The sequence below is a fragment of the Mesoplodon mirus genome, assembly GCF_964341445.2.
Source record: "Mesoplodon mirus genome assembly, chromosome: 17".
In the NCBI taxonomy this organism is placed as follows: Eukaryota; Metazoa; Chordata; class Mammalia; order Artiodactyla; family Ziphiidae; genus Mesoplodon; species Mesoplodon mirus.
In genome coordinates, this window is record NC_138993.1 from 3,003,833 (window position 1) to 3,019,340 (window position 15,508).

At 46.3% G+C, this 15,508-nt stretch overlaps 1 protein-coding gene across 2 annotated transcripts in view; it reads right to left on the bottom strand.

Annotated features, from left to right (window-relative positions):
- The window catches only part of MIPEP (mitochondrial intermediate peptidase), a 144,137-nt gene that overhangs the window by 115,567 nt on the left and 13,062 nt on the right, over positions 1–15,508 (bottom strand). For both annotated transcript variants that reach the window (XM_082601944.1, XM_082601943.1), the window contains exons 5-8: positions 10,080–10,143; positions 5,461–5,643; positions 4,763–4,919; positions 703–751 (exon numbers count right to left, since the gene is read on the bottom strand). In XM_082601944.1, the coding sequence (XP_082458070.1) occupies positions 703–751; positions 4,763–4,919; positions 5,461–5,643; positions 10,080–10,143 (453 nt within the window). The remainder of the gene's footprint in view (positions 1–702; positions 752–4,762; positions 4,920–5,460; positions 5,644–10,079; positions 10,144–15,508) is intronic.

Sequence of the window (15,508 nt, forward strand, 5' to 3'; positions counted from 1 at the left end):
GAGTTTATAACAGAAAATGGAAATTGGAGCTAAAATTAACATGCTGGTGCAGTCAGGCAGCAAATGAGGTTTTAGGCAGTGCCACAGGAGAGATCACAGTCTCTCACAAACGTGCCACGCCTCATCCTAGAGCCAGGGTGTCTGAAGGCTCCTGGGGGGCTGGCCCCCAGAAAGAGCACTACCAGAGTGGCCCCGAGGACGAGGGCCAGCCCAGGGGGCTGGGCAGGGAGAAGGCCGGCGGCTGTGACAGAGGGACCGCTGAGAGTGCTCTTAAGCACACAGCAGGGCAAACAGATCCATCTACCATCCATCCCCACCAGCCGCCCACGCTGAGGCCGAAAGGAGAGAAATACTACGTTTCCAGCTGATGATAAAACGGATGGTACAAGCTAAAATATATAGTTTCAAAAGGTCTGGGAAATTTTAAGAAGTCCCTATCAATGATGAGTTCCTAAAGACAGCTGGCTGGTTCACCAGAGGGGACGGCCCAAGTTTCCGAGACCGTCACCTTCGGGGGACGACTGTGCACTTTCAAAGTAGGGCTCACTGTTCATCTCATCTCTTGAACAGTCCACAGATCTGACACAATATTCCAACACTTATATTCCTAACAGGTCACTTACAGTTTTTTTTATAAATCAAGTCTTAAAAAAAAACCCTAACTAAATAACATGTACTCTAAAGAGAATTAAAAAAACAAACCTTTCAGAGAGTTTGTCAGATAGCTTCTCAAGGAACTGCATGACAGTCTCTAAAATGAAAATCCAAAAGAAAATATCTTTAACTACATAAAATAAAATGTACATACCTGTTAAAATTATAATGTGGTGATCATAAATCCATACACTACAATGCCTTTAAGGTGATGATTCTCAAAGGGAAGCTGGGTTGCTAACATATAGTAGGCATTTCTAGATGATGATGATCTTTATTAAATAAACGAATTAAAGTGACATAGTAATAATCAAAGCCTTAAATGATACCCCAAAATAAAAACAGTTAAGGGGAAACAAAAGAAAAGAATCCGGGCTTCCCTGGTGGCACAGTGGTTGACAGTCCGCCTGCCGATGCAGGGGACACGGGTTCGTGCCCTGGTCCAGGAAGATCCCACATACCGCCGAGCGGCTGGGCCCGTGAGCCATGGCTGCTAAGCCTGCGCGTCCGGAGCCTGTGCTCCACAATGGGAGAGGCCACAACAGTGAGAGGCCCGCATACCGCAAAAAAAAAAAAAAAAAAGAATCCAAAGTTTCAATCTATTTCTATCTATTCATATGTATAAGGAAAAAAATGTCTGTCAGACATGTCTAATTTTTTTCTGAGTTTTCAAGAGATAGCTAGACTGATCTGTTCATAAAAATCACTACAACTTAGAAACATCAGATTTTAAAAATCAGTGTTTTTCTGGGTAAATATTTTTATTTTTATATACACAGCAGAATAATCTATTTAGGATCAGTATCCAAAGAAAATATTGCAAAATTAGAACATTAAAAATTTAGGCTCTATTGGAATTTTTTTTTTTTTTAGTACTTAAAATACTTCAGCCATAAGTCACTATATTGTACAAACCCATAAAGGCAATGTAGTGCATTTACTGTTGTTTCCCATGATAGGAAATTTTTCATGTGACTTTTTGAATTTAGCACTTTTTGCCACTATTTAACATATACAGAGCTTTCCCATGTATTTGAGAGTGGGCTACACACACTGTTTTTCTATTTTCCACATGGTCTTTTATATGTTTCAGTTTCTTGTTCAGTTTATCTCTTTTCTGAGTAAAATAAGAGGCTGGGGAAAGGATGGACCTAAACCAGGAACCCAGGGGTCTCCCCACCATCAGGGGTGAACCAGCCCGTATCTCGTAACCTGAAAAACGCCGCCTCGTTTTAGATGGTTTAAGAAAAACAACTGTTATTTAGTTTAAAATAAAGTCTTTATTTCCAGATATCAAACCAGCTAGCATAGAGAACTGTTTTCACATATATCTCTGTGTGTGCTTTTTATTTCAAAATAACCATTTTTTACTAACTTTCACCTATTTCGTTTTCCTAGCTCTCTTACATATGAGACATCTACCTCAATTAATCTACCTGGAATACCGTCAGAGTATTCAATAAAAAGGAATGAGTTTGAAACGGCCTGAGGGCAAACGCATGCCTCGCTGGAAGATGACCCCCTGACACACCTGTCACGTGGGGTCCACCTTAACCTGTACCCCTCCTGTTCCTCACTGTTCCTCACTGTCCACCTCCAGTTTCACTGCCCTCAGGAAACTTTCAACAACCATCCACGCATCTGCAAACTTCCTGCGCTCCTAAAATCCTAGGGCATTGTTTTCCATATTCTATGCATTTGGAACTAAAAAGACACTGACCTGTATTAAGGTTTATCTTTATATGTACACATCCAAGCTCCCCAACCAAATGCTAAATCCCTCGAGGACACAGGTCACACTTGACACAACTCCGTGCACAGAGTCCAGCTCCAAGGCATCTCCACGCTCACCACCCTGTGAGCCGGGGACCTGCTGGCCGTCACCCTGGGCGCTCGCCACTGCGGGGCCGGCGACCTCCAGTGCACGTCACTCAAGCTGGCGCTCAGTCTCCCACCCGCCCCCAGCGTCCAGGCGAGCCAACCAGTCTCGTTCCGGCGTGTGTGTGCCTCGCTGTCCATCAGTTTCCACTTGCACTGACCAACCAGCACCTCACCCCTCACTCAGACCTACCGCACTCCTGCCCCGGCCCCGTCATTAGGAGCTGTCTTCCCGGTGGCTCATGTCCAAGGCCTGGCTCTCCCTTCGGGTGCCACACGCCCCAAATATGACATCTCAGCACCTACACAGCCGCCGTCGGCCTGGAGCAGCCGCGTCCCTCACTGTGGCTACTGCAAGGCCCCTCTGGGTGCCCCTCCCCGTGGCAGGTCTCAGCCCCCCGGGCGGGGCCGTGACCACTGAAGTCCCGGCTCAAACCCGCCTCCCCCAGGGACGAGCCTCCTTCGGCTGTGACCACCCCCTGCCCCGCCCCACGGGCTCCCCCGTTCCTCCTCACGGCCTCACACCTGGGCCCCCAACTGGACCCTCGGCTCACAGCCTCGTTCACCAGCCTCGTGGCCCGTGCGAGGCCGCGCACCTCCGAGACGTGCAGTCCTCCCTCCCCTGAACCACTTTCTCCACAACCTGTAGGCGCCAGGAACAGACCGGACTCTTCCCCTGCTTTTCTGCTTTCCTCTGTCACCTGCACACAAGCAGGGATTCCCACCTGTTCTACTCGGATTTATATCCAGCGCCCAGAATAACATCTGGCGCACAGTGGGCACTTAGTGCCTATCTGCTGAACCAATGAACTGAAAGAGCCGATGCAGGTGACACAGAAAAAGGGGCATGTGGTCTCGGGTGGCCTGGGAGGAGCATGAATGGAGCGCCCGGGTCCGGGCTCGAGCGCTGCCACTTCTCAGCAATCAACCTGACCTGCGGTTCCTCGTCCGCGAAGTGGATACAACCGTCTATCCCACACGGCCATAGAGGAATGAAAGGCAACGACGGCCCAGAGTAGGCATTACGTAACTATTACATACAGTATAAAATAATAAGACGTCATCATGACAACGTGGTGACAACAGTGACTCCAGAAGAGCACCCGAGGGAACAGAATACCTGTTTGGGAGCTGAAGTACGTAACACAACTTTAAGTGTGCTAAGAGTTCAGGGGCGAAGGAGTCCAAGGGACGTGGAAACGTTTGAACAGGCTTCATGGAGGGGGCGGCGGGAGCCCAGCACGGACACCCTGGATAGGATTTTGACAGACAGACACGCAGGCAGCAAGCAGGCCTCGAGTGAGGGAGACGTGCCCACGGCTGACCGACGGGAGTGAGGTCAGGCCGAGGGGACGGCGTGCACAAGAGAGAAAGAAACAAGGTGGGCTGGGTTCAAGAAAACCTCCGAGGAGCTACGGACACCGCAGGGAACACGGGAGGGACAGAGACAGCACAGAGCCCCTCCCAGAGCCCCCCGACCCCGCGATCGGCACGTCTGTCCCGACGCACGGCCAGAGACCCCGGGTGTCCACGGCCACCTGCTCCCCCCACTCAGCCCGTCACTGAGTCATGCAATCCCAACCCCTACAACACACCTGGGTCTGAACAGCCCCACCATCAAGGCCACCCTACCCTGGACTCAGTGTCTAAAATGTAACTGTAATTGACAGTTGAAAGATACGCTATATACATTTGAAAGATATGCTATATAGATTTGTATCGTTTTCATTGCAAACCATTCTCCCTCATACATCATAAATCACAGAGAACTGAACGGAGCAAACCCAGGAGAGATGCTCCCCCCACGCCCGCCCCAGCACCAACTTTGCGAAGCAGCCCTCTTCTCTCTGAAAGGAGGGGTTTTTACATGACCCGGCCTACACTGAACCTTGACTTCAGCAGAAATATTCTCTCTGACACTAATTCTAACCAATCTGGTTAGGCTCAGCACAGAAACCAGCTGAGTTAAAGTGAAAACAATTCAAATCATCATCAATGAAATTTTAGGTATGATTTGCTCTCAGTGGGTACATAAAATACATCGGTTGGGCAGGATACATTCCAAACTGTTAGCTCTATTTAAAAATTCTTCCTAATAAAGAAGCAGAAATCTCAGTAACTGGTCTCTGACTATATGAAAAATAGAACAGCAACTGAGAGCTATTTAAAATCATAAATTCAGGCTCATAAAAACCCTACTTTGCCCTTAAAGCTGGATAAACGGGCTTACCTGGGTTCTTAGCCATTGTTCCCTGGAGAGCCCTGTGGGAGTATGTAGCGTACCCCACTAACTTTGCCAGAAGGTCTCTGCTGCTGAGCAATTCTTCTAAACATTTCAATTGACCAGCATTGGGATAAAGAAAAATTTTATAAGCTGCTTCTCGCACCTATGTTCAGAAAGTGAAAGGTAAAAGACATCCATGCACGGTACAAAGTCCTACACCATCATAATACAGGGTACCTCCCCCACTTTGTTCTGCAGGCGAGCAATGCTTTAGAATAATGGTCTCCACGAAGTGAATAAAGCTTCTGGATTCGTCACTGGTATGGGAGACAAATCATACTCAACTGGGTTCTCTACTATTGCGCAGGGTGGCACAAATTTTAGCCAACACACGTGCCGTGAAGCACCTTTAACCAGGTGACATGAAAACTACATGCAATTAAAGTCTGAGTCCCCAGAATGGCCATCACTGCTGCTGCTCGTCATACTTTGAAAAGTAGGAGCCCTTTATGATACAGGAGTCACCAAACCATTGTCATTATTCAAAGCATTTACAGAATTAACAACCCCCAGTTCAATTTTTAGTGCTTGGTGACACTAACGTATTTTTAAAGGTGTGACTATCTCATCACTGAATTTGGGGGTCACAACAGACGTGGCCCCGGTACAGGGACCAAACTGCACGGAGGATGGAGCGCACGTACCAAGTCATCCGGCACTTCTGCACGCAGACCATCCACCAGCACGTGGTCCCCGGCCAGCTCGAAGTGATGCCGAATGTGTTCCGGCAGGAGATGTTTCTCAATCTTGCTGGGAAAGTGGGTTCCCATGAGAAACGCGCTGCTCAGATCCAAGATTTTAACGTTCAGGTCCACCGCTCTTTTACGCTGTACGTGGGGGCAGTAATAAAAGTTATTTAGGTAATATTTCAAAACTTAATAGGTGATCCATGAAGACAGCAAATCAACACATATAGCTGAATTATAATTTAATAAGATACTAAATATATTAAGTGATAAAATGAATACTGAATATAATTTGTATCATAAATGTTTAATACACAGTAATGTACTACAAATGTTAACTCTACTTTTGATAGATATTTAATATCCTGACCAAAAAGTTATCTTAGGGTTTTTTAGTGCTTCTAGGCTTTAAGATGTTCTATTCAAAGTCTGAGTTATACAACGCATCTGTGAAATTAACAACACTGGGAAGTCCAGGTCCTCCCCTGGCCCTGAAAACCTCTTAGTTAAGTGAGCCAGGGAGTAGTTGAATCTGTTTGATATGATACTTAAAAGTATTTTCAGACTAAATACATGAAGTATTTGAAGGGCAGATTAGAAAACATTCTCAGTCTTAAAAGATCAGATACAAGGGCAGGGGAAGGAAGGTATAATTAACGCAATTCCTCGCTGAAGCTCAGAGAAGGGGCACTTCCGAAGCTCTGCTGGGCACCCACTTGTGCGGCTACAGCAGGACAGCAGCAGAGAGGTGAGGAGGGCTGGAGTCGGGGCTGCGGGGGCAGGACCACGTCCCCCAGCCCCACGGCTGGCACCGTCAGGCCGTCAGTGACCGTGACAGAATGGGGTGGGTTTTCTCGTCAGTCACACCCCTAGGACACCACCTCCTGAGAAAACCTGTGCCATCAAAGCGGTGCCACAAATGTTTGGGATGAGGTCCTTAAAACTGAGGTCCACACCAGTGGTCAGGTCCTCCTGGGGACAAGGGGTGAATTTTCAGGCACCTGTTACAGGAAAACTAGACAGGCATCCAGACCTGGGCTCAGCACAGGCTTCAGGTGAAATCACAGGCAAACTTCCCGGCAAGGGGGCCGACAGCTATTAACAGGTTCTAAACTACGCTATGACCCTAAAAAATGATTAGGCAGCACTAGTATTTTTTAAAAGATAACTATGTATGATGCAGATGTACCCTTGATAAGCCGCTGGAAAAAACGTAGTGTATTTTAATAACAAAAATTTTCAATATAGAAAGTTCAAACTTCATAGGAAAAATAAGTTTTCAGATACTCCTACATCTTTATCATCCAGACTTCTCTTTGCCTATTTTGTTTCTGATATGGCCATTTGTCACCCCCTAATGGTGACCAGTGGAATAACAAAAAAGAAAGACATCTGGAAATTACACTATAGTTCCAAAAACTTTCCTCAAAGCTTTTACTATTAAAAAAAAAAAAAAAAGTGATAAAATTAGTTATTTCAAGGAGTTTATCACCTGTTACAATCCCTGGAAAAGTAAAAACTGTTTATTTCCCGACTCCACCAACAGTCTGCTAAGCATATCATTTCATCGTTTGGACATAATTAAACATGCGGTACTCGGAGCTCTAAGAGCGCTATGAAGTTGCTGCATTTATTAAATGACTGCTGAAGAACACACTTCCTTTCATTTTTAATTGTATTCATGAGACCGTAAAGTATACGTAGGGAATAACCTGGAAAGAACACAGACAGAACGCAGGCCTTTACGGTTCGTGGGTTGTGTTAGCGGCTTCGACTCAAGCTCTCTGCAAGCGTGCTCTGCCGCCCTTGCCCCCTGTCCTAGGGGAGCACCTCTGACAACAGACACCGAAGTGACAACACGGGAGTTCAGCAGGTTTACGTTACTGCATCTTCACTGTGGGTGGCTCGCAGGGAGTTACCTGCCAGGAGGGGCAGCTGTCCCTGTGTAACGTGTAAGAACACACGTTAGATAAAAGCAGCAAAGTCAGTGCTGGTGAAGCTGACCCTGACCCGACATGCTACTTTTTAATAAAGTTTCAAAAACATCTTTCATGAAGATTCTACAAAATAATAAGACGATTCTCCCGGATTCTCTAAGAGCAAACTTCCTCCTGAAAATATCGAATCTGATGAATGTTAGTGAGCATCATTATGATTCTCACACATTCATTATTTTATTGAGTCTAAAACTCCTGTGCATGAAAAAAGAGAACCCAGGGCCTCCCTGGTGGCGCAGTGGTTGAGAGTCCGCCTGCCGATGCAGGGGATACGGGTTCGTGCCCCGGTCTGGGAGGATCCCATATGCCGCGGAGCGGCTGGGCCCGTGAGCCATGGCCGCTGAGCCTGCGCGTCCGGAGCCTGTGCTCCGCAACGGGAGAGGCCACAACAGTGAGAGGCCCGCATACCGCAAAAAAAAAAAAAAAAAAAAAAAAGAGAGAACCCACACTCCCTGTCCTTGAGAGGCCTGTGATTTAGGTAAGCAACGCAGTAATAACCACCTAAAGATAAATGTCCTATGTGTGAAATAAGTAAAATGTGAGTTCGGATGAATACAAAATTCCACCTGGGGGGTTGAGAACAGCTTTGCAGACACCATGGCCTGAAGATGAAGGCTTAACGGGGATCTCAGACAGGCAAACCCACAGGGGACACAGGACCAGAGCAGGGAGGGCAGGGCCATGAGTAACACGGGGGTACGGGCAGGGACAGCTGGGGATGCTACGTATTAATTGCCATTTATATATACTCTTTCAATGGGCAATGGGAAGGCACTGGAAGGTTCTGGGTGGGAGAGTAACAGTTGAATCAGCGCTTTAAGGAAAGTACTCCAATGGTCACAGACAGGTTAGACTGACCGCCAGAAGGCCTGCAGGCAGGGCAGCTGGGCAGGCCCTGGAGTCGGCTTGGCCTATGTAATAGCCTCCTCCACCTACAAGCTCTGTGACCTTGGGGAAATCACATGACCTCTAGGTGCCTCAGCGTCTTCACCCATGAAACAGGAATAGTAGTAGTACCAGCCTCAAAGCTGCTCTGAAGGGCCTCCCTGGTGGCGCAGTGGTTGAGAGTCCGCCTGCCGATGCAGGGGATACGGGTTCGTGCCCCGGTCCGGGAGGATCCCATATACCGCGGAGCGGCTGGGCCCGTGAGCCATGGCCGCTGGGCCTGCGCATCCGGAGCCTGTGCTCCGCAACGGGAGAGGCCACAACAGTGAGAGGCCCGCATACCGCAAAAAAAAAAAAAAAAAAAAAAAAAAAAAAAAAAAAAAGCTGCTCTGAAGATCTGATGAGAAATATGTGATTTAAAGAGCAAACGCTTAATCACTGTTACTTATAGTGGGTGTAGGAAGACAATGGCTTTTAGGATGGCCCAGGTATTTGGTGATAAGGATCAAGGTGAGTTGTTCTGGGGATGCAGACAGAGGCAAGTGAAGCCCTACAGAAACAATCCAAGGACTTGGTCACTGAGATATGAGAGCACTGAGAATGGAAAAAATGCAAACTGACTCCAAAATTGGATTTGGGTGACTCAGAGAACAGTGGCATTATTGGTACAGAGAAGTATTAATAACAAACTGGTCTGGAAAGGGGCAACTGTGTCCATTTCAGGCAATCTGAGTTTGCAGTAGAGCCTATCAGCCCTGGGGACTGCCGGGTTAGGCCAGGAGTCACGTGCTGAGTCCTTAAGGCCACACAAGTACACAGACATGTGAGTGGCCTCAGAATTACTCACACTCAGCACCAACCAAAATGACAGCATCTGTGTATGTGACACGTATTCTCAATATCCTGCCCTCTACTTTCCAAGACACTTTGATAAACCAATCTCTGTTAATAGGTAAGTGGCTTTATCGTATATTTACCAGGAGAAACATATTTATCTAAAAAAGAAAGCAGCACCGTAATAGTCCAGGCTGCAGGCAGGCAGGGTGAGACACTGCAGCAGGCAGCTCTTTGGGTGCTGGTTGAACCATCCCATTCTTCCAGCCCTGAGCTTAATACTGAAGTGAATAAGCACTCATTGGATGAGCAGCAGCCAGGGTGAGAGATCCTGAGACAAAGGATGGGAACTTGAACAGATCGCTTTGCCTTGTTCCCACACGTGTAAAATGAGGGGTCTGGACAAAGAAGCCTCCTCCCACCCCAGTTTCAACACTGTATAACCCATGCTTACTGCTTTCAGAATGAAACCATGGGGGCCTGTCCAAGACAGGTATTACATCAACAAACACACCTGCACTGGATCTCAACAACACGTCCTGTACTTCTGGACCCTAATCTTCAACAGCGCCAGCTTTCCGACTCACGAGCTGGCCTTCCTGATACGGCCCATCTCATCCCACTTCCGTGACACCTAAAACGCCCCAACCGTCTCACGTCATTTCTTAACTCTGAATTACCCTGGGTGACAGGCCAACTTCCAGAGAGCACTGTGTTCAAATACAACTTACAGGAGAACGTTAAAACATAAACGACCTAGGTGTCTTTATAATGTGGAAATTCAAGCAACGTACAAGAACCACATCAACAATATACCAACTAGATATCAGTAAAACAAGAGGAGCCAAAAAACAAGGTTACCTTTTCTCTGTCTAGATGGATTCCACTGATTTCAAAATCAAACATAAACAGTTCGGCCACTCGCCTATAAATAAAATAGGTGCCAGGTTAGAACAGGTAATGATAATTATGAACAAAAATCAGTTTTTTGGGGCTTCCCTGGTGGTGCAGTGGTTGAGAGTCCGCCTGCTGATGCAGGGGACACGGGTTCGTGCCCCGGTCCGGGAAGATCCCACATGCCGTGGAGCGTCTGGGCGCGTGAGCCATGGCCGCTGAGCCTGCGCGTCCAGAGCCTGTGCTCCACAACGGGAGAGGCCACAGCGGTGAGAGGCCCGCGTGCCGCAAAAAAAAAAAATCAGTTTTTTGCAAAATAAATCCATCTTTTTCAACCTTACTGCCCAAAAGCCGGATGCTTCAACACACACACACACACACACACACACACACACACACACACACACACACACACACACACACACACACACACACACTCTCTCTCTCTCTCTCTCTCTCTCTCTCTCTCTCTCTCTCTCTCTCTCTCTCATTTGCTTGAAACCAGGAGCTTAACATCTTAGAAGTCAGGCAAAACAGCTGGCTGACGGACTGGGCTTTAAGCTCTCCTATGGATGATTTGGTATCAGATACACCGTGCTAACTATACAACAAGCCTTACACTGACAATGAATGACAATTACTCCAACAAGGCCAAATTTTCTGCTTTTTTCTAGAAAGGAAAAAATGAACATCTTTTCAACTGTCTTTCCTTCAAGAATATCTGCTGCAAACTATACACAACGCACCAAATTAAGTCCTTGTGGGACACACACATGCTGCCTGAACTCTGCATGAAGGTGTGCATGCAGAACTGTAACACATTTCCTCCTCAGCACGTGTACAGAACAGAACGATGCTCTGCTCATCCGTAAGGCGTGGCCCAGACGGGGATAAGTACTTTTTGAATGAATGAACACAAGGCAAAAGAAATAATAAGTTTCCTAACAGGGGTACAAATAAAGTGCTTAGGGAGTTCAAAGACCATCATAATACCCTTCAACAGGTCAGCAATATCTGAAACACCACCTTTCACTCCTGCTATCAAAAAGCAGACTCTTCATCAGCTTCAAGCCACCATCCTCTTCCCCTTGGGCTAAGTCAGCTTAGACTTAGGAGGGAAGATGCCTACTTCAAGAATGAGTACCAGTGTGCTTTGTAGAAATCCAGTTTTTAATGATCGTAAAGTTCATCTGCAAACTTCACAACAGGCCCTAATCTTCCTAACCTTTCCTTAATGTAACAATTTCATCCTAATGTCAAGTATTAGCAGCAATAAAAAAGCAACAGCAGAACAGAAAGTATCCTGGATAACATCTAAAGCAAGGGGCAACTTTTCAGGAATTTTCTCCTGTAATATTTTATACTTACAAGTTAATCTTTCCCTTTTTATTTTTTTGAAATTAATTTATTTATTTTTGGCCGCATTGGGTCTTTGCTGCTGCGCGCAGGCTTTCTCTAGTTGCGGTGAACAGGGGGCTACTCATCGTTGAAGTGCGTGGGCTTCTCATTGCAGTGGCTTCTCTTGCTGCGGAGCACGGGCTCTAGGTGTGCAGACTCAGTACTTGTGACGCACAGGCTTAGTTGCTCCACTGCATGTGGGATCTTCCTGGACCAGGGATCGAACTTGTGTCCCCTGCACTGGCAGGCGGATTCTTAACCACTGCACCACCCGTGAAGCCCCCATCTTTCCCTTTTTAGTTATAAGCTAACTTAAAATGATTTACTTTCCCATTAGGGAACAGGGGAATCAAAATACTGAACTCATGGGCTTCCCTGGTGGCGCAGTGGTTATGAATCCACCTGCCAACGCAGGGGACACGGGTTTGATCCCTGATCCAGGAAGATCCCACATGCCTCGGAGCAACTAAGCCTGTGTGGCACAACTACTGAGCCTGTGCTCTAGAGCCCGCAAGCCACAACTACTGAGCCCGCATGCCACAACTACTGAACCCCACGCGCCTGGAGCCCATGCTCTGCAACAAGAGAAGCCACCGCAATGAGAAGCGCGCGCACCACAAAGAAGAGCACCCCCCGCCCACCACAACTAAAGAAACTCTATGCACAGCAACGCAGACCCAACGTCGTCAAAAATAGATAAATAAATAATTTTTTTTAAGATGTTGGGGGTAGGAGTTTATTAATTAATTTATTTATTTTTGCTGCGTTGGGTCTTCGTTTCTGTGCGAGGGCTTTCTCTAGTTGTGGCAAGCGGGGGCCACTCTTAATTGCAGTGCATGGGCCTCTATCACAGCCTCTCTTATTGCGTAGCACAGGCTCCAGATGCGCAGGCTCAGTAGTTGTGGCTCACGGGCCTAGTTGCTCCGTGGCATGTGGGATCCTCCCAGACCAGGGCTCGAACCCGGGTCCCCTGCATTAGCAGGCAGATTCTCAACCACTGCGCCACCAAGAAAGCCCTAAAATAAACAAATTTATTAAAAAAAAAAAAAGAAAGCATCCACCTATTCTTTAAAACAAAAAGTACTGAACTCATAACATACTAAATGAAAGGAAAACCTGGGTGACCTGGAAACAAGACATTACCATGCTGGGCCACAAAGGCATGGGCTGGGACACACAGCTCTTCAGATCTATTAGGGTGGAAACATGGTCCCTGATGCCCAGGAGACAAAGATCTACCATCACTCATCAGTAAATGTGACTGATAAACATCGGGGGACCAGGAAGCAGAAGTGTATATCACAGCACTTATGTCAGTATTACTAAAATGTAAGTCATGTATAATTGCATATCACTAATTTACTGGCATATGAAAACAGCTCAGCAAATAGTAGCTATTTATTGGGGGGGGCAATCAGCCAAATTAACCCCTCTAAACTTCTCTACCACCGTCATCCTAGTCCAGGACGCACTGCCACCACCCTGAACGGGCCACCGTGCCCCAAGTCCGCCACCCTACATGAAGGCCCTCCTCGTGTCAGAAGTCCTTGAGTCGTGAGACACCCTATCCACCACGGTGAGGTCTCTAAACACTGTCCCCCACCTCCGACCAAATCTGGGGCCTCTGCTACAGGCTCCAATACCATTCATGATTTCCACTCCACAAGCTTAAACGTTAGACAAACACAGAAATTTTTTAATGGTTGTGTTGAGGCCGTATGATGGCAAGTCATGTGGCAGGAGACTTCACTGCTGGGTTATAAATGTTTTATGGGAAGCTGAAGCATAGCAGACAAAGAGGGAACAAAACCTAGCTTCAACCAACGTTGAAATAAGCCAGTATAGGTACAGCAGAACATGAAAAACAATTAAGATTAGCATTTCATGTAGCTTATTCTTTTATTCACAGAGTGCAAACCTGTGAAGGCCACCGTGATGATTGATTATTTCAACTCCATCCAAATCCCAATAATTAAAAACATAAAACAGTTTATACTTGGATAGTTTTTCAAAGGCTTTCTGCATGACATTTTCAGTTTTTCTTCCAACTAGTGGCAGCCAATTAGAACAGTAAGTTCTCTGATGCTGTACTGGAAGTGGAATCTCTGGGCTAAGGAGAACTGTTTTCTTTCTTAACCCTGCTGCATTCTGGGAACCAAGCTCAAGTGTAACGCTCCTTGCTTTCATTAGTTTTTTTTTTGCGGGGGGGCTGCATTGGGTCTTCGTTGCGGTGCACGGGCTTCTCACTGCAGTGGCTTCTTTTGTTGCAGAGCATAGGCTCTAGGCACGCGGGCTTCAGTAGTTGTGGCACACAGACTCAGTAGTTGTGGCGCACGGGCTTAGCTGCTCCGCGGCATGTGGGATCTTCCTGGACCAGGGCTCGAACCCGCGTCCCCTGCATTGGCAGGCGCATTCTTAACCACTGCGCCACCACGGAAGTCCCAGTAGTATTTTTTTAAAACTACTTTATTCTGGAATTAAGTTATCCAAATATTTTATCTATTCTCCTGCTTTTCTTGACTTTTTATAATGGATATATTCATCTTCCTGATTATTGTGCCAATACACTGAATGAACAGAATTAAATTTCTTCTAAATTTCTGAAACTTCAACAGTCCTTCTTTCTTAAATAATGTAAAGGGCTCCACTCAAGCCCCGGACTGTCCTCGTCATCTGTCTCCCATCCATCTCCCATCCTCACAACAGTCAACCTAGAACACACACACCCTCTCTTCCAGCAAAGGTGGTTTCTGTTTTGTTTTAATAAGAGAAAAGAAAGACGGCGAGGGGATCAACTAGGGGTGGGAATTTACTGGGTAAGTAAGTTTATCGTGTTACATAACATAGGTTTATCATGTAACAGCTTTACTGTAGAAGTGCATGAAAAAACTAAAATCACTCATCCTACCAAAGATAACCACTATTAAAATTCTTGTATTTCCTTCCAACATATGACTTTTTCTTTCTTCTTTCTCTTAAGGCTATGAAGAACATGTTTCCTTAAATAAGGTAAGGTTCCAGAAAGCAGCTTGGTGCTCAGCACACAGCAGGTACTTGAAAAAGTTTGCTGACTTTCTGTGTGGAGTTAAGGAGCAGTAACTTGATTCCTGGGCTCCGAAACAGCCCCTGTCCCCGGCGGCCAGGCTAGGTGGTCTGGGGGGATACCCAACAGGACCCTTATCCTCAGAAGCACAGTCCGAGGTGCATCTTTGGTCTCGTGAAGATACTATCTCCATGGCAACCGACTGTGGCTGATACCACGTCCCCCCGGCTTCTATCCAATCTACTTTCAACGTGTTATACCAGGACTCCCACTGGGATACAACTACACAGACTTTTGTATCTTGCTTTTTCTTGTAAAATTATATCACAAACATTGAACAGTTCTCTGTATCTTTAAATATTCTTCAAAAACATGGCTTTTAGGGCTTCCATGGTGGCACAGAGGAGAAAACTAAGGCCTGGAGAGCTGGGGAACCAATATCCAGCCAAGGCCTCTAACTGGAGACCCATCTCCAGCCATGACATCCCACTTAGTACCAGTGTCACACTACACACTGTTACACGTTCAACAGCCATACGTTGCCATTCCTTACTTTGTGAAATAAGAGTTTCAGGAAGAGAATCCTTTACCCATTTTTCTCTAGGAGGGTTCGCTTTTTTTCTTTTTTGGTAATTTGTAACACCTCTAAACATAGTAACTATATTAACCTTTATTATGCAAGTAACATCTGTTCCATTGTCTATTCTGACTCTGAATGTGGAAGGGCTTTGCCAGACCAAAGCTTGCGATTTTTATATGATCAAATCAATCTTCCCTTTTGTGCTCTGATTTTGGTACCCTGTGAGGAAAGACCTTCCACATTCCAAGTTATCAATACTTCTAGGATTTCTTTTTTAAAGATATTTAAATCTTAAATTAATTTACTTTTCCATTGGCCTAACATCATTTACTGAAAACCAAGCCTTTCCCTACTGATGAGAAACGATACTTCTAT